Genomic DNA, 18787 nt, shown 5'->3' on the forward strand with positions numbered 1-18787 from the left:
AACAATTGCTACAGGTCATATCTATGTGGATAGATACATATATGTTAGTTAAATGCATACACTTTAGGAATTCATGAGCCAGAACAAAATCACTGGCTGTGGGAAGGAACCTTTAATAACTGCTCTGCTGTTTATAACACTTAACACTGGGGCTCTGGGAAATCTCACCATAGTTATGACTAGGTTACTGCACTGAATCACTAAGTGTTTGTGATTAAGTAAAGGAAGTTAAGATGTCCTCCTCCCTCCTCTTCTCCTGTCACCAAACCATATCGGTAATTCTGGGTTTAGAGCCAGCATTTACTGGGCTAGACTCGCTTATAGCTAAGATTCAAGTGTCTGTGCTCATGGGACTATTTTATCCCACACCTGTCCTCAACCTGGGGCCTTGTCCCTTGCCTCCATGTTCATCCATTCCTGGACAATCTGGTGTGCCTCAGTTTAATATTTACTCCGATATGCCTATGAGGACCTCATGATGGTTGGCAGGGCCAACAGACACTTCACCTCCCTGGAGACTTATGATAAAGTTGGCATAGACTGTTCTCCTCTCAGACATCTAGCAAATCCATCACCTTACAACACATTCTCAGAAACACTTTTTCCTGATCATTGTGTGTGACCACTGGGGCTCGTCAGTCCTTCCCCTTCTTGGAACAGATCCAATATTTTTAACTTCTGGTCTACCCATAGTTGTCTATATCCACTCTTCCATACCCAGGGAGAAGAAAAATACATATAAAAAGGACAGACTTTACAAAGAGACATACAGAATGTCTGAACCATATCTGTCAACAGTCCCCGACTTTCTGAAATAATCTGGTAATTTGTTATAGCAATAATAGAAAGCTAATTTTATACATATGTGATGGATGTATTCCGTCCTGTTGTATTCAGAAATTCTTGTACATCTGAAGCACTATAGCTTAGCAGATACAAGCCAGATTCAGGAGCAAGACTGCTGAAGTTCAAATCTAGGGTTCAGCAATTAATGTGTAACATGGGTCAATTGCTTAACCTCACCATGCCTGAGTTTTCTTATCTGTAAATGGGATAATGACAGTGCCTACCATGGAAAATTGTTAACGAGGTTTAAATGAGTTAATATATATAAATACTTAGAATAACGTCTGGTATGTGGAAAATACATTTTCCCCCTGACATTGGGCATCAGCTATTCTCTAAGAAACTCTTTTTAAATAAGAACAAATTTGTGCAGTGGGGGCACATAGCAAAAGGTTTCAACATGAGAACTGGTGATAAGTACCTAAGAACCTTGTCTGGCCACTTTAGGTATTTCTTAAGACCCTAAATTTGCAAAGATATTTCTACTCTCACTGTATCATTATGATATCCTTTCTCTCTATATTTCATACCTGTTTGATTTTTAAACTCTTCATCCAAACTATGATTATACCCACCCCCCTCTCTTCAACCCTACTGGTTGCCACTATATTGATTCATGTGGAAAAAAAATAAATGAATAAGTAAAATCTAATTAGTTGAATTGATTCTATAAACTTTTAACTTCTATTGGCTAACATATTATATTTTATAAATGTCCTTCGAATGTAAGTCTTACTACTTTTGAGGCGGCAGTGAAAATACCAAAGGTGGGATTAGGATGAAAAGAGTGAGGGTTCTGCACAAAATTTAAGGAGGCACCAAAAAAAATCAGTCATCAAAATAAATATTTTAACACAATAGTTTTTAAAAATCAAAATTAATGCAAAAACTCCATGATGAACAATACTAAAATTTTAAGTACTAGAGTTGAGCTAAGCCATATTGGAGCTTGAGATAAAAGAAAAGCTGTATACCATAAAAATAAAGAATACGTATTTTTATGTATTTCAATGGTTAATTTTTTCCAGAACATTAAGTGTTGAAAAAAATACTGAAAAATGAAAAGGCTCAATATTGAAAAGTATTAAAACTCACATTAATTTAAATATTTATAACACAAAATATATTATAATTTTGCTTCCCTAGCTTTAATGGAAGCAAATTCATTAATATTTTCAAAATCAATTTTCTTGCTTATCTCATTTTCAATTGCAAGAACTGCATTCTTGATAATTTCTCCTGATAAAGGAACAATCTTGTAAAGATCTTTTTAAGGCCACAAGTTCACAAAGATAGCTTGAATCTAAACTTAACATTATAAAATCCTTTCTAAGTAACAAAATTCCCTCTGTATATCATGCCACAAACCAATCAATAAGCAATGGCAGTATATATACCACCAGGAAAGGGGCAAAAATGTAGAGAAACAACACCCTCTGGCGTGCTGGTGCGCAAGGTCTGCTGAAAGCTGCTGGTGGAACAGGAACACAGAAACTTCTGGCACTATAATATCTACATAACAATATACTATAACATCTAAATAAACACAAGAGAGCAGCAGCCCACTGGAGGAATTTGAAATTAATAAAAATTATCTCATAATGAATCAAGGGTCTAAATGTGAAACATGTAACTATAGAACTTCTAGAAACAAACATAGGAGATCTTTGTGATCTTGGGTTAGGCAAAGATTCCTTAGACATCAAAGCACAATCCACAAAAGAAAAAATTGATAAATTGGACTTTATCAAAATTAAAAACTTCTACTCTTCGAGGGTCACTATGAAGGGAATAAAAAGAAGCCAGAGATGGGAAGAAAATATTTCTAAGTCATATATATGATAAAGCACTTAAACCTAGAATATGTAAAGAACTTTCAAAATCTAATATTAAGAAAACAAACAACTCAATTTTTAAAATGGGCAATATCTTTGAACATGTACTTCACAATATACAGATGGCAAACAGCATATGAAAAGATACTCAAGATCATTAGTCATTAGAGATATGCAAATTAAAACCACAATGAGATACCACTACCACTAAAATAATAAGACTGATTATACTACGTAAGTGTTAACAAGAACATAGAGTAACTCAATGCTCATTCTGCTGGTGGGAAAGTAAAATGGTACAACCTCTTTGGAAAACAGTCTAGCAGTTAAACATATACCTTTATATGATTCAGGCATTCCATTCTCAAGAGTTGGTAAGCACATGCCCACACAAAAATTTGTACACAAATAGTTACAGTAGCATTATTTGTAGCCAAATCTAGAAACAACCCAAGTGCCCATCAAAAATGAAAGGATAAACAAAGGACAGTATAGCCATACAATGGAATACTGTACTACTCAGAAATAAAAAGGAATGAACTATTCCAACAAAATAATTATATTGAGTGAAAGAAGCCAAACAAAAAAAAGTACACACTGCATGATTCTATTTGTGTGAAAACATCAAACTAATCTATAGTGACACAAAGCAGATCAGTGGTTGCCTGGGACTAGGGGAAAGGTGGAGAAGGGTGGAAAAGAATCATGAGAAAAGTTTTGGGAGTGATGGCTATGTCATTATCTTGATGGTGGTAATGGTTTCACAGGTATATGTCAAAACTTACCAAAATGTACATTTTAAATATGTACAGTTTACTGTATGTCAATTACACTACAAAGAAATATCTGTTTTTTAAAAAAGGAAAAACAGAGCAGGTAACCTGGAAGTAAATGAGTGAAAGGTCAGGAGGATGGAGGTTGTGGTCAGATAAAGGGCTACATGATGACAAGGATCCAGAAGACGAATGAAGTCAGAAAGCTACAGAGGGAGAGGGGATCAAGGGGCTGATGGGTAACTTGGCATAAAGAAAAAGGATTGGGAGAGGACAAAGACATTAAAAAAAAAAACAAGGAAGTGAGCAAGAGATCAGAAGACATGGCAGCACCAAGGAGGGACAAAGTGGCATAGTCAAGGGAGAGGGGTTTCCACCGAGGGGGTAGTGGGTGATGCCTGGATTTGGCCTTGGAGAAAAGAAAGACCATGATCTCACCTGTAGACCCCTGAAGAAGACACAGGAGTCTCAGAGAAAAGCCAGGCTTCAGGAGGCAAGGAGGTGAAAGCAAGAGGCTAAGGCTGTAGGACCGCTGCTTAACCCAAGAAGAAGGCTTCCCAAGGGAAGAGCAGAAAGTGGAAAGGAGGGGAAGAAATACAGAGCACTGACGGTACAAGTGCCCCAGAGAGGACCCTGGGAAGACACCTAGTGAGGTGAGGGGGACATAAGCCCCGTCATCCCCTGGTGGATAGAGGTATCCGGCGTCCCTGGGTTTCACTCAGCCTGGCTGTGATGCACCTCCGAGGAAGTCCTAGTGTGAAAGGTATGGGAAGACCCTGCTGCTTGGAGAAGAGTGAGCTCTGGTGTGGTCTGACTACGAAGGGCCTGGGGAGGGCTGTCAGCATCAGGCTCCTGAGAAGAGCCCAGTGAGCCCTAAAACCTTTGGGAAATGAAGCTGCTCAGAAGTCTTGTTCACATCCCAGGCAACAAGGGGTCACTGAGTAGCCCAAAGCATAAGGCCAGAGACATCCTTAAAAAATCGCAAACAAATCTGCAGTTTAGTTATTACTTGGCTTTTATACTACATATAAGAAAACCCTAACCGAGCAAACTAGATTCAATTATGACAGATATATAAAACACACATGAGGGATTGTACATACGTTAATTTTCCACTAATTGAGCCCAGTCCTTTAAGTCCAAGGGTTACTTATTTTTAATATTTTTTATATAAAACATCTCTAACATAAAATACCAGGGTGCCAAAAAACGTACACATTTTAAGAGATGTTATCTATGTATTACTTTTCGAAATTGAATTGAATTACAGTAGCAATGTGTAGTATGATGTTCGCTCAAAATACGATGTTAATGAAATGAATGCTAGCACCAGTCATTGTATTACAATTTTGATACAGTATTTTCCTTTCTTAAAACGTGTATACAAGCCAAGTTTTTGGCATTCTCTGTATATCTTTCCACCCATTCAGCACACATTTATTGAGTACAGGCATAGCACTGTACACGGAATGCGATAGGAAATCTACTTTTTAGAGGCTTTTGAGCAGTAAACACTCTTAAACACACATATAACTTGAGTCCTTTACTGATGACACATGGGCACATGAAGGGGTGCCACAGCCTGGACTTGCCCCAAATATCCCTGGTTTGGTGATGTACCATGCCATTCTTTGTCATCTCACTCCATGTCAGTTCTCATTGTGACACAGATAGGACTTCAAGCGGCCACCTATATCCACAATGATTTACTGACCTAAAAACGAGTTTAGGAAAAATTTGATAAACAAAATTTTTCCATTTGTAATCAGTAATGAAAATTTACAAATAGTTGAGCAGCACGTTAGCACACATCACAGAGCTGATGAGTGCTGTGTCAGCTATTCCCCGATTCTTCTTATTCTCTAAACACCCTATGAAGCAGTATCTCTAGATGTTTGGCAATAATGCACCAGTGTTCATTCCACACTGTAAAACTTAAGAGTACAAATATGCTTCCTCATTCAATGATTTATAGCAAGGAGCCAGCATTAAAAAGCTTAAACAAAGAGAAATTTACAGACTATTTTTTCTCTCTAAAAACAGTTTTAATAAAAATAGAGTATCTCTTTGCTGCAGATAAAACAAGACGAGGCGATAAGAAACAGATTTCAAACACTGTGGTAGATGATGTTGTAAATTACTTTCTTCCTTCTCAGGATAAAATCTGACTATCCAGTAGGTCCAAGAACTTTTAAAACTTGTAGAATATAGGATTTTCTCTTATTTTAGGTTTCTATGCTTAGTAACATTGTCATTTGTAGTGTGGGACAGGAAGCACACTGAATCAGTGGTATAAACTAAGCTTCATGGTTCTAACCCAGTATTTCAGAGTACCTTGGCCACGACCAGCTGCAGTAACATTTAATTTAAAAGAATAACATTTAATTTAAAAGTGTATACAACACTGTTTTCCTATTAGATAGAGAATACTAGATATCTATGAGGTCTGACAGTTAAGTTCACGAACTCATCCTAGAAAAGGTGCTACATACCTCATTGTTAAATATCACTATGGTCACCTTCAAAGTACTACCCTTGGGTAGTTATGCACTGACACCAATGCCTAGTCCATCCTGCAAAGCAATTTTGGAACTCTTTCTGGAATGGCCATGAGAGCTGTCATCGTATGACCCTGGATGCCCTGAATGTCATCAAAATGTCTTCCTTTTAATATTTCTTTTATGTTTGGGTAAATAAAGAAGTCACTGGGGGCCAGATCAGGTGAGTAGGGAGGGTGTTCCAATACAGTTATTTGTTTACTGCCTAAAAATTCCCTCACAGACAGTGCCATGTGAGCTGGTGCATTGTCGTGATGCAAGACCCATGAATTGTTGGCGAGAAGCTCAGGTCGTTTTCATATAACTTTTTCACGCAGCCTTTTCAGCACTTCCAAATAATAAACTTGGTTAACAGTTTGTCCAGTTGGTAAAAATTCATAATGAATAATCCTTCTGATATCAAAAACGGTTAGCAACATCGTTTTGACTCTTGATTTGGACAGAACTTTTTTGGTCGTGGAGAATTGGCTGATTCCCATTGTGCACTTTGATGCTTTGTTTCAGGGTCCTATTGGTACAGCCATGTTTCATCACCAGTGATAACATGGTCCAAACCACAGTCTTCCCTCTCCAAAAGGTCTTGGCAAACTTCAACTCTCCTTTGCTTTTGTTCATCAGTGAGCTCCTTCGAGGCCATTTTTGCATGTACCTTTCTCATGCCGAGATTTTCAGTGAAGATTTTCCTGTTTCTCTATCGATGTTTACTTGGTCTGCTATGCTTCTCACAGTCAGCTGACAATGCTGACCTACAATTCGACAAATTTTTGCAATGTTTTCATCAGTTCTGGCCTCCCTGATCTCTCTTTATCAGTGATGTGTCCTTTCTCCTCAGAAAAACGTTTAATCCATTTGTACACTGCCATTTTCTTCATGGCATTATCCCCACAAACTGGGACTAACATGTCCCTGATTTCACTTCCATTCTTGCCAAGTTTAACAAGAAATTTAATGTTTGTTCGTTGCTCTAATTCAAGCTCAGACATTCTCAAGACGGCCCACAAAACATGCAACAATAATGAACACCACTCAGCAAGACACCCCCCCCACCTTGACATGAACACAGCTGTGAGACACTGATATATTAAAGTTACGAAAGCTTACTGAGCTGTTTGTACAGTGCTGCCAATGTAAAAAAATCTAAAATATGGAGTATTAGATACCTAGAACGTCAAACAGTGACTAGTGAAAAGCTTCCTGCCCTAGCCTCAGAGGTTGTGCAGGAGTCAAGATGCCAATGCTAAGGAGATATTTAGGGCACATTTCTTTCCTTTGAAATTTGAATTTTCTTACAGTTTCTTAGTTTCTACAACTAACTTGGTCAAGACCTTGAGTACAAATAGTAATGGTTTTAACAATTCCAAATAAACTAGAGAGAATGCAAGAGATACAATGAAGTATGTTAAAAAATGTGTAAAATTACAAATCCATAATCCCTCATCAGCAATTTCAAAATCCAAAAAGCTATGAAAACTGAAGGTTTTTGTGTAATTCATTAGTGAACAGAAACTGACCTGATCTGAACTCACATGGTGGCAACACCTGACTAACCTGACTGCTCTTTTGGGTTTAGTTAGCCCACTGATGATGAATATTCATACCTTAGGCTACAGAAATAATAACTAACTTGGTTACAGGGTGCTGTCCCTGTAACACCTGTAAGGGGTGTTATGTATAGACATTAACATTGTGGGAATATTCAGTGACATCAATGTACCACACTACCATTCTAAAATCTGAAAAACTCTCAGCCCAAATCACATCTAGTCTGAAGATCATCATAAAAGGGATATGGACCTAACATGAATTGCTACCCAGTTTGATAAATCATGCAAAAATGTATTTATCTGAAAAGAGCCTATTTGATTCAAGCACTAAGTATATAAGCATCAATAATAAGGACGATTTTATGCAAATGCTCATACCTCAGCATTCTGAAACATGACTCATTCTGATCGTGTGATAGAACTAGCTTACTACACACACTAGACAAGCTAGATAAACAACCCCTGCTCTTATGGTGGCTCAAGAAATCTAGTACTCTGCAATCCCAATCCAGGAGTCACTGTTCCCAGGAAGACGCTACCAAACTGGGTAAAAAGCTATTTGTCCAGCAATGTTAACAGTAACCACGTGGTAGCAGGCAGAATTAAAGTAATACCACATAATGCCTACAAGATGAACAAAGTTTCACAATACAAATGGCAAATTAATTTCCACACAAACTTCTAATAAATTTATTCATGCTAAGAGGGGCCTACTAGTCTTCAGACATTTTAAAGTACTATCTGAAGAGTATGAGTATGGTTTTCATACAAATGACATAACCAGAATTGAAGAATTCTAGCTAGCACAGATAAAAAATAGTGTATGTAGTTATTTCTCATTGTCATCCATTCCTGCTATACTTCGGAGCATCAAAATACCCATGATGTCTCTTAGGATTATACTTAGCATTTGATTTTGTTTATTTTTACTTTAATTTAAATATAGAAGGTCAAAGCATCGATTAAGCAGGAATTCTACTGACAACTCTCTAAAATTTAAAGGAAAACTTTCGTGTATTTCAAAGATTTAAAGCCAAAGGCACAATCTTTCATGGTTTACTCATTTAGTTCAATAGGTGTCTTTATTATACATATATACTTCACTTTCTTTACATTTATAACATGTATGTTGAAATAATTTCATTTATATAAGGGTCAGTTACATTTTTCACATAAATAATCCTAAATTAAAATTAGGATTCTGAATTTTAGAATATCCACTGAACATGCCATGTTCTCTTTCTGGTTCCATGTCTTTTACATATTGATTTCCTACCTAGAAAGCTCTTTCCACACTTTCCACACTCATTTTTCAAGGCTCAAATTAAAATTACCTCTCTTAAAGTGTTCTTCAAGTTCTCTGAATAGAATTATTCAACTTTTCATCTTTGCTGCCATTATACTTCTTTCATAGTGACAATTACACTGTATTATTTTTTCTCATTTAACCCCCACAAGGCAATCGGCTTATACAAAAATGGTGAAATATTCTGTTTTTTCCCCAGAACTTTGCACACAAATGTCTCTCTCAATAAATATTTGAATGAATAAATGATCAAACAATTAAGATTCCAGTATAAGGCTATACTCTCCTCAAATATGACCATCTGGTAAGGAAGAAAAACTGTAGGAAGTGTCAGTCTTCTAAGGCAGAAGGACTAAACCAGACACTCTGTAAACAGAAGATGAAGTTCACAATCAATACCATCAATTACTCCAGTTGTTCTATGAATGTTAAATTGAGATGAAATACTGTCCGATGTCAAGAGTTGGACAAAAACAGCAGTGATGGTAACTTGCTCTATTTCAAGTTCCCTCCTGTTGCCAGATCCTACAGCATTCAAACAGAATGATTTTGAGTCAATGCTAAAGACTTGAAGGACAAGATATATTTGTAAGGAAAAATGTAAAATTACTTAAGAAAAATTCTCCTGATCAATGTTTCTCAAACTTTTTGTACACAGGAATCCCCTGGAGCTCTGGTTAAACATGCAGACTGTGATTCGGTAGGTCTGGCTGGGGCTTGAGAGTCTGCATTTTTTTAATAAGCTCTGTATTGAGGCTGATGCTGCTGGTGTATAAACCACACTTTAAATTGCACTTTTAGAGCACAGACATATATTTTATTTTCCTCCAAAGTCCAAATTGGACTTGTCTTGGTTTTAATTAGCATACCCTTGTTAATATTGCTTGCTATAACCTATCCTGACAGTGTTAATTACATAAAACATTACTGAAAATTCAATTAAAAGAAATACATATTACTTTAAAAATTATTTAATTATTCTTACCTATACTCTGGTAATGCCATCGAAAGAAAATTCGTTCAGGTAGAAACTGCAGTATTTTCTATAAAACAAACAAAACAATTCATAAGATATAAAAAGAAAATAAACTATAAATGAAATTACACGTTTTCATGAAAGACCTACGCTACTTGTTATATATACCAGGAGTGCCAAAAAAATGTATACAAGTGGAGACTTTGGTCAACGTTGCTCAAGCAGTAGTTCACCGTAATCAGAAGTGTCTGGACGCTGATAGTAACCACTTTGAGCATCTCTTGTAATTGCAGAAGTCAAACGTGACTTGTATTCATCTTTTGTTATCGGTATATAGTGAGTATTACAATTTTAATACAGTTTTCCTTTCTTAAACGGTGCATACATTTTTTGGCACCCTCTGTATATATTTCAGAAAAGAAAGAAAAAAAACTATTTGCAATAATATAAATACTGTACTTTATCCTGTAAAAGCTTTTTTTACCTGCCCCAGGCAAGTTTCCCTGAATGTTTTTAAAGAGATTACTGTCCCAACAATGCTGAAGGTACCATACTCCCTGACTTTAGCTTGTACTACAGGGCAACGATAATCAAAACAGGATGGTATTGGCAGAAAAACAGACACACACAGACCAATGGAATAGAATTGAGAACCCAGAAATAAACCCACATAAATATGGACAGATAATTTGCAACAAAGAAGCCAAAAACATACAATGGAGAAAAGACAGCCTCTTCAATAAATGGTGCTGGGAGAACTGGAAAGCCACATGCAAAAGAATAAAATTAGACTGCTATCTGTCACCATGTACCAAAATTAACTCAAAATGGGTCAAAGACCTAACCATAAGACCTGACACAATAAACTGCATAGAAGAAAACATAGGTACTAAACTTATGGACCTTGGGTTCAAAGAGCATTTTGTGAATTTGACTCCAAAGGCAAGGGAAGTGAAAGCCAAAATAAACGAATGGGACTATATGAAACTTAAAAGCTTCTGCACAGCAAAAGAAACCATCCACAAAATAAAGAGGCAACCAACTGAATGGGAGAAGATTTTTGCAAACAGTGCCTCCGACAAGGGGCTAATATCCAAAATATACAAGGAACTCATGAAACTCAACACCAAAAAAAACAAACAACCCAACTGAAAAATGGGCAGAGGACCTGAAGAGACAGTTCTCCAAAGAGGACATACAAATGGCAAATAGACATATGAAAAAAATGCTCAACATCACTAATCATCAGAGAGATGCAAATAAAAACCACAATGAGATATCACCTCACCCCAGTCAGAATGGCTATCACCAACAAGACAAATAGTAACAAGTGTTGGAGAGGCTGTGGAGACAAAGGAACCCTCATACACTGTTGGTGGGAATGCAGACTGGTGTGGCCTTTGGCAGTATGGAGGTTCCTCAAAAAATTACGAATAGAATTACCATATGACCCAGCAATCCCTCTCCTGGGTATCTACCCAAAAAACCTGAAAATATTTATCAGTAAAGATATATGTGCTCCTATGTTCATTGCAGCTTTATTTACGGTGGTCAAGACATGGAAACAACCAAAGTGTCCTTCGATAGATGATTGGATAAAGAAGATGTAGCATATATACACAATGGAATACTATTCTGCCATGTTGTCTGCCATATGCGACAACATGGATGAATCCTGAGATTAATATGCTAAACGAAGTAAGTCAAGACAGAAAAAGTCGAGAAACATGATTTCACTGATATGTGGTATACAAACCTGAAAATTACAAAAGAACAAGACAGAAGAAACAAAAACTCATAGACACACACAATAGTTTAGTGGTTACCAGAGGGTGGGGGGGGGGTGGGAGATGAGGGTAAGGGGGATCAAATATATGGTGATGGAAAGAGAACTGACTCCGGGTGGTGAACACACAATGGGATTTATAGATGATGTATTACAGAATTCTACACCTGAAATCTATGTAACTTTACTAACAATTGTCACCCCAATAAACTTTAATTAAAAAAAAAAAATTACTGTCCCAACTTTAATCCCCCTAAAGAAAAATAAGACAAAAAGGAAAAAAACAAAACAAAATGATAATACTATCTTAATGAAATATAGCCCTTGCTTAAATATTCAAAGAATAATTTCTCAAATGCCAGGTTCCTCAGGTTTCTTCTTGTGCACCTTCCACTTCCCATTTCCATTATAATCCTTATTCTCAGGGACAAGAAAGAGAGTTGGGAATTAGATGAATAACAAAGAGGATGAGACCGCAAACAACTCTGTAGAGCAACAAAATGAAATTGATGGCAAGAATTTCTTGAAATTAATAGCTAAAAATAAGTTTTAGGATTGTAGTTATGAATCCCCCTGCACTGGTAAATACAATAAAGGAAAAAAGTTATGACATAGAAGAGCATTTGGCTAATAAAAGCAGCTTACTTCATCCCTCCACCCCCCTGTCCAAAAAAAACTGATGAGAATGACTTTCTTTTCACTCTAGGACAAGTTTTGACAAGTTATTCTTGGGTATTACAATTCCTTCTACTTTATCTGCAACCATTTTTTAAAAAATGTAGAAATCTAAAAACTGAACAAAATACATTTCTTGGTATTGATAACATTTGTACTATGAAAATCCTCGTGCTAGGTTTATCTAGCCTAATATTAGAACATTTTGAAAGCTATGTGGTAATGCTGACATACACTCAAACATACTTCCACACACATGTGCACACACACAAAATGCGTGCACATGCATCAAATCTTATTCAGTGAAAAATATTTACACACTAGATACCAAGGTTGGCATTTGAAATGCAGAAGTAAAATAAATCTGAATAAACTACTTAGTTCTTACTTCTAAGGATTTCATGATTAATGGGCAAGAGAGACAGTAAAGAAAATGACATTCAGAAAAAAAAAATGCCTAACCGAAGTTTGTCTGAGGTGCTACAGAGGTGAGGGGGAAAGCATGTCATCTTAGTAGGGGCATCATGGAATGCTTCCTGAAGAAGGACACCTGAGCTGAGATTTACAGGATTAATTAAATTAGCACAGTGGAGAACAGAAACAGAAGGAAGAGCATATGTGAATGCCAAGAGCCAGACAACTTGGTGCCTTAATGGAACAGCAGCAGCAAGAGGATCCACTTGGCCTGTAGGTGTGAGGAGGGGAGGAGGTGGGACTGGAGAGGCAGGTGAGGCGGGGGTTTATGTTCTCACATAGCAGTGCACAGTTCCTACACAGGTTCCTGCTGGCGGTGAATTTAAGTTGACTGAGAAGAGAGGCAGAGATGCCAACGAAGAGGCAATGGTAGTATTTCAGATGAGATGAGGAATAAAATGGCCTGGACCAAGGTTGGCAAGGTAAAGAGAAGAAGCATATGATAGTGGTATTCAGGAGGTAAAATTGTCAAGACAGGCAGATAGAGTCATTGGAGGACTCAAGAATGACTCCCCAGTGGCTTAGTAACTGGCAACACTTTTATCTAAGATTTCAAATCCAGAAGGAAGTCCAGAACGGAAGCATGTCAAGTTTGATTCTGGACATCTTGGAATTTGAGGTTGTCAATGGATTATCTTAGTGGAGATGTTCTTCTAGACAACTGAATATATGGGTCTGGAGTGCAGGAGCAGGATTTAGATGGTAACAGGATATAGGGGGCAGCTAAAGAAGTGTGTGTACAAGATCCCTCTAGGAGACAGCTTAAGATGAAGAGACGAGATGAAAAAATAGAGATAGCAGTGAGCTGAAGTTCTCTTAAGAGGTAAGGATGAAGAAGGTAGAACAGAACCTAGAGATAATGTGCATAGTCACAGGAGAAACTTCTGATGCACTGTTTGTATGTTTGTTTAGAGTTAGAAATACTTATGACTATTTATATGCACCACTAGTTAGAAAAAGTTAAAGATGCTGGCAAATGTGGGAATATTGATGCCACAGAACAAAGCGACTTCACTATTAAATCAAGATGCTCAATGTTTTCTGTTGCTCGGATAACCCACACCTTTGTCGGCCAGACACCAAATGCCAGGCAGGATACATCTATCGATAAATTGTGCAGAGGCAAGTTGCTCTTTGAGGGAAAAAATTAAACTATGTCTTTATCTTGCCATCTATGCACACCAACATGAATTTTAGATAGATAGTACACAAAGGAACTAAGTGTAAAAACTGTGTTATGTCTTAACTTCCACTACATTAAAAAGGAATCAGGAGAAGTAAAAACAAAAAGCCAGTTCATCGAATATTTTAATAAGACTCCCACATGAGTATTGTCCTAGCAACAGAATGAAACCTGAACATCTTCATGAGCTGTAAAAGATGACACAAACTGGAGTGAGAACCCAGAGAGTTATCCACAAATTATGGGAAAACACCACAAGCAAAGATATTAGTACAACTAAACCAACAACTCTGGAACCGAGAATAAGGACAAGGGTCTCAGCAGTCAGGTTGCTGCCAGGCCAAACAAACACTTCTAGAGCCCAGAATAAGCAGTGTGCAGATGGAATGGAGGCTCCAAACTAGAGAGAAAGACGGCCTCCATTTGCACCTAAGTTTTATGATTCTTGAACTCATACTTTCTCTTTACTAAAAAAATTTACTGTAGACACTAGTTCATTATGTTTCATAACAAATAATAATTGTTACAGATTGAGTTCCTTGGGAAACAGACACTGCAATGGAGTTAGGCATGCTAATGGTTTAACGAGGAGTGATATCTGTGAAAAAGAAATGAGACAGCAGGATTGGACAGGGAGCCTTAGACCACCACACAGAGCTGACAAGTGTCTGCCAGTCTACCAGGAACTCTGGAGCAAAGATGGCCTGTTAATGAAGCCCCAAGTGCCTGAAAATGGCAAGGCCCTTGTACCACTGCCTCACTCAGGCACTGGCTGGGGACCACAACGAGAAAAGGATGACCATGGCTGGAAACATGAAGGCACTGACAGCTGAGACTGGCAGCTAATTCACTCCTTGCAGCTAGGCAGCAAATTCTTTCTGGAAGGGGGATATGAGCAGCACATCTGTATGTCTGCCACAATAATGTTCAAATATTAATTGGAATATTCTCATCATACTAACAGGATGAAGTAGTAAGAGAAGTGTACCCTACTTAAGGGACATGGTCTCTGCTGGCATCGTTTCTCATCAGTAGGCTGCTGCATCATGTTGATGGAAACCTGGGTCCACTGATTCTTTCCCGTACTTTTTCTGCCTCCTTCTTAAGTAAATGGCACAGCAAAGACTCAGTGTCCTAATTTCTCAAGCATTCTCCTCCCAGGGGACTCGGCACACCAGCTACATTCCAGGATCATCTTCTGATCCCATCTTGTCACTTAATTTTAAAATGTCTTACAGAATACACTGAGAAAATTACTCTAGAGATCCAGGGCAGGTCTTATCTGGGACTAGATGAATGCTTGGCACGCCCACTATTCTTCAGATTTTTACGTTAGTCCTAAAACCAAGCTGGCATTGAGACATGCATTTCAACTTTCCAAAATACATACCAGTTTTCTTGATTTTGGTTTCTCTTCTTAGTATGCAACAAAGAAAAACGTCTTTTTAATATAAAGAAAAATAAAGAATACAGCAAAATGATGTGCTCTAGATGGTTGGATACTGCCGGTTGAACGTAAGTAGTCTCTAACTTGTTCTGAGATCAGGTCTATCATCATCACCACCTCTGGATAAAAGTTTTCAGATTTACAAAGTGGATGGACTTTAAAGACACTCAAACATAAATTCAGTAATGTTTGGATATGAAACACCATGCCCAATGTTTGAGCTAGTAAGATAATTCCCGCATGGACAGAATCTTATACAACTCAAAGACTGAAACATCACCCATACTGATGCTTCTCTTTGTATCCAAATATTGCAAGGGCCATTTTTATGCATTAAAGTCTATGAGGTCAATGAAATAAAGCCACACACAACCATCTGCGTCTAAATGCTAACTAAGCCTGTGTGGGGACAGAGTCCCAGAGAGCAGTTTCCAGGCTCTCAGCCTCACGTGGAAAGGTGCTGGCTCAGCTAGTAGATGGCCATCAGCTGTGACTAGTTGGCCATCAGCTGTTATCGGTTGGCCATTAGCCACTGATATAACTGTCATGGCTAAGCTAGCAAGGGACCGAGTGTGGATTGTGGATCATGTGGCTCCTGCTTCCTGTGTCTCCAACCCAGCTGCCGGCGAGTCACAGTGGTATGACTCCCCTACCTATGGCTCCATGGGTGTTCCTTTTTGGCCTAGCCATATCCTGCGTTCTTATGTGGGGAGCGGGAGCTGAGACCCCACATGTCACCCTGCATGACACATGGCGCAGCAAGCAGGGTACGGTGCCGGCCAAAGCTCTCCAAAGGGCGGTGTAGCAGTTTGTGCGTATGAACACTCAGTCTCAGTAAGACCAGGAGGAGCAGCTGCTGGAGAGCTGGACCCCCGTGGAGGGGTTGGAAGACGTGGACGGTTCCCCAACCAGCATAGGCCAGAGAAAGCGAAGGTGGTCGCGACCCTGTGGGCTGTGAAGTGCTTGCTGAGGCCCTCACCCCCAGGTTGGGGAGGACTTGGAGCCCTCGCCCTATGGGAAGGGCACACACTGTGAGGCTAACGCACAGCCCTGGCGAATGACTGTGGACTATGGGGAATAGGGAATAGGTAACTTCAGGGTGTTTTGATTGTGCATGCAAAAGAAACATAAAAGCAGGTGATTCCTTAACTTTGAGGAGCGAGGGAAAAATACTCCATACCACCCTCAGCATGAGATAATTGTCTTAACTATTATAAAACATTTAAAACGAAGTGGGGAGAGGGGAGCTTGACATTAATGTGCGGTTGCTGGCAGCGGCCTCATTCTTACACAACCACACCTGGTCTTAGAAGCACACCAGACCAGGCTTAAATTACAAGTCCCTGGAGGAGAAGTGGACGTGACCTCTGGGCTCGGCTTAGTGCAGAATTATATACATGTGGTTTCATAAATATTACATGATTGTGACGATGGTGAACACGGAGGCCAAATGCCACCCTCTCCTAATTTCACTGGGGCTTTCCCACAGGCAGGTGGTTAAGAGGTGAGTTTCATCATTTCCACAGTTAGAACTTTCCTCTAAAGGAGTCAAAAGAGGAAGAATTGATCTTCCAACTCAGGAGGACCCTCCAAAGTGACCTGGGAGAGCGAGGGAATGCATTTAAAAACCAGAGAAGCAGGCAGGGAACTGAGTACTTGGAAATGCGGCCTCTTGAGCTGAGTCTATACAAACGGAATTCTGGTCCCACTCCCCACATAAGAACGCAGGACATGGTGAGGCCAAAAAGGAACACCCACGGAGCCACAGTAGGGGAGTCATACCACTATATTCTTGCTGGCGGCAGGGTTGGAGACACAGGGAGCAGGAGCCACACAATCCACAACCTGCCGTCCACTTTTCTGCCAATCAGCCTCACTTGCTGGCTGCAATCCTCCGTGCTAACTGCAATCCATGCTTGCTAGCTCAGCCCCCATCTTCTTGCTAGCCCCCCAGTTGCTGCTAGAATAGCCACGGCAGTTATATTAGTGGCCAATGGCTCACTGGTTACAGCTGACGGCCAACTAGCCACAGCTGATGGCCATCCAATCACAGTTGATGACCATTTACTACCTGAGCCAGCACCTTTCCATGTGAGGCCAAGAGCCTGGAAACTGCACTCCTGGCTCTGTCCCCACCGCCTGTCTCTCAGAAAGACCCAGAAGAAGCCCACCTTTACTGAGGCAAATACAATATATGACATTTCTACTACAGCCAATAGTCTAAGCTACAATACTATGACTGTCATATAAGCTATTGACACCTTGTTTGTAGTTTCACTGGAGAGTAAAATAAAAAATTCAGGAAAGCTATAGAGTGTGAATAAATATTACTTTTCTGAAAAACACGTGGCTCTGTTTAATGCTCAGTGCTCAGCTGCATCTATATGGTAATCCATTACAGCACACCCGAAATCAAAATTAGGTATTACTACTGATCAGCACATCAGGGAATCTGTCATTTTTTTTTTTAACTGATTATCCATAGTTCTTTTTTCTTCAGAATCTACTGCATGACTAGGAATAATGTGAAATGTAAGCTGGAATTTATACAAGACGCCACAGTGTACTTTAAAATTGCTGATCGCCAAATTTGTATGGGAAACTTGTTTTTCAAATTATTACAAAATGATTATTGCAACACGTCCCAGTAGATTCACACTTGATTTCAATTTCACTTAGAAAGGGAGGGTAGTGAAGAATAAGGAAAATACTACATACTAACTCATGTAAGGCAACATACTAAAACAGCGACCAACTAAACCTATGTCCAAAAGCAGAGAATGTGGGGAGCAACTCTCTTTGAAACTAGCTGCATGACACAAGGGTGCTAGGTAATGAAAATGCTGACCAGGGAGAAAACAAAAGTATGGTGTGGGGACAGAGCCAGGAGTGCAGTTTCCAGGCTCTCGGCCTCACGTGGAAAGGTGCTCACTCAGGTAGTAAATGGCCATCAACTGTGATTGGATGGCCATCAGCTGTGGCTAGTTGGCTGTGAGCTGTAACCAGTGAGCCATTGGCCAGTAATATAACTGCCGTGGCTACGCTAGCAGCAAAAATGGGGGCCAGCAAGAAGATGGTGGCTGAGCTAGCAAGAGTGGATTGCAGTTAGCATGGTGGATTGCAGTTAGCAAGTGATGTTGGTTGGCAGAGAAGCGGACGGCTGGTTTCAGATCGTGTGGCTCCTGCTTCCTGCGTCTCCAACCCAGCTGCCAACGACACTATAGTGGTATGACTCCCCTACCTATGGCTCCGTGGGTGTTCCTTTTTGGCCTCACCATGTCCTGCGGTCTTATGTGGGGAGTGGGACAGGAGACCCTGCATGCCACCCCGCATGACATATGGTTTAAAAGAACAGAAGTCTTAGTTACCTCTTGAATTATAAAT

The 18787-nt window shown here is 39.2% G+C and overlaps 1 protein-coding gene across 4 annotated transcripts in view; it reads right to left on the reverse strand.

The window, feature by feature from the left end:
• Positions 1-18787, reverse strand: part of RALGAPA2 (Ral GTPase activating protein catalytic subunit alpha 2) — a 316937-nt gene that overhangs the window by 251294 nt on the left and 46856 nt on the right. For all 4 annotated transcript variants that reach the window (XM_033094559.1, XM_033094558.1, XM_033094556.1 and 1 more), the window contains exon 4: positions 9848-9905. In XM_033094559.1, coding sequence (XP_032950450.1) covers positions 9848-9905 — 58 coding nt within the window. The remainder of the gene's footprint in view (positions 1-9847; positions 9906-18787) is intronic.

Source organism: Rhinolophus ferrumequinum, chromosome 23, assembly GCF_004115265.2.
Source record: "Rhinolophus ferrumequinum isolate MPI-CBG mRhiFer1 chromosome 23, mRhiFer1_v1.p, whole genome shotgun sequence".
Classification (NCBI taxonomy): Eukaryota; Metazoa; Chordata; class Mammalia; order Chiroptera; family Rhinolophidae; genus Rhinolophus; species Rhinolophus ferrumequinum.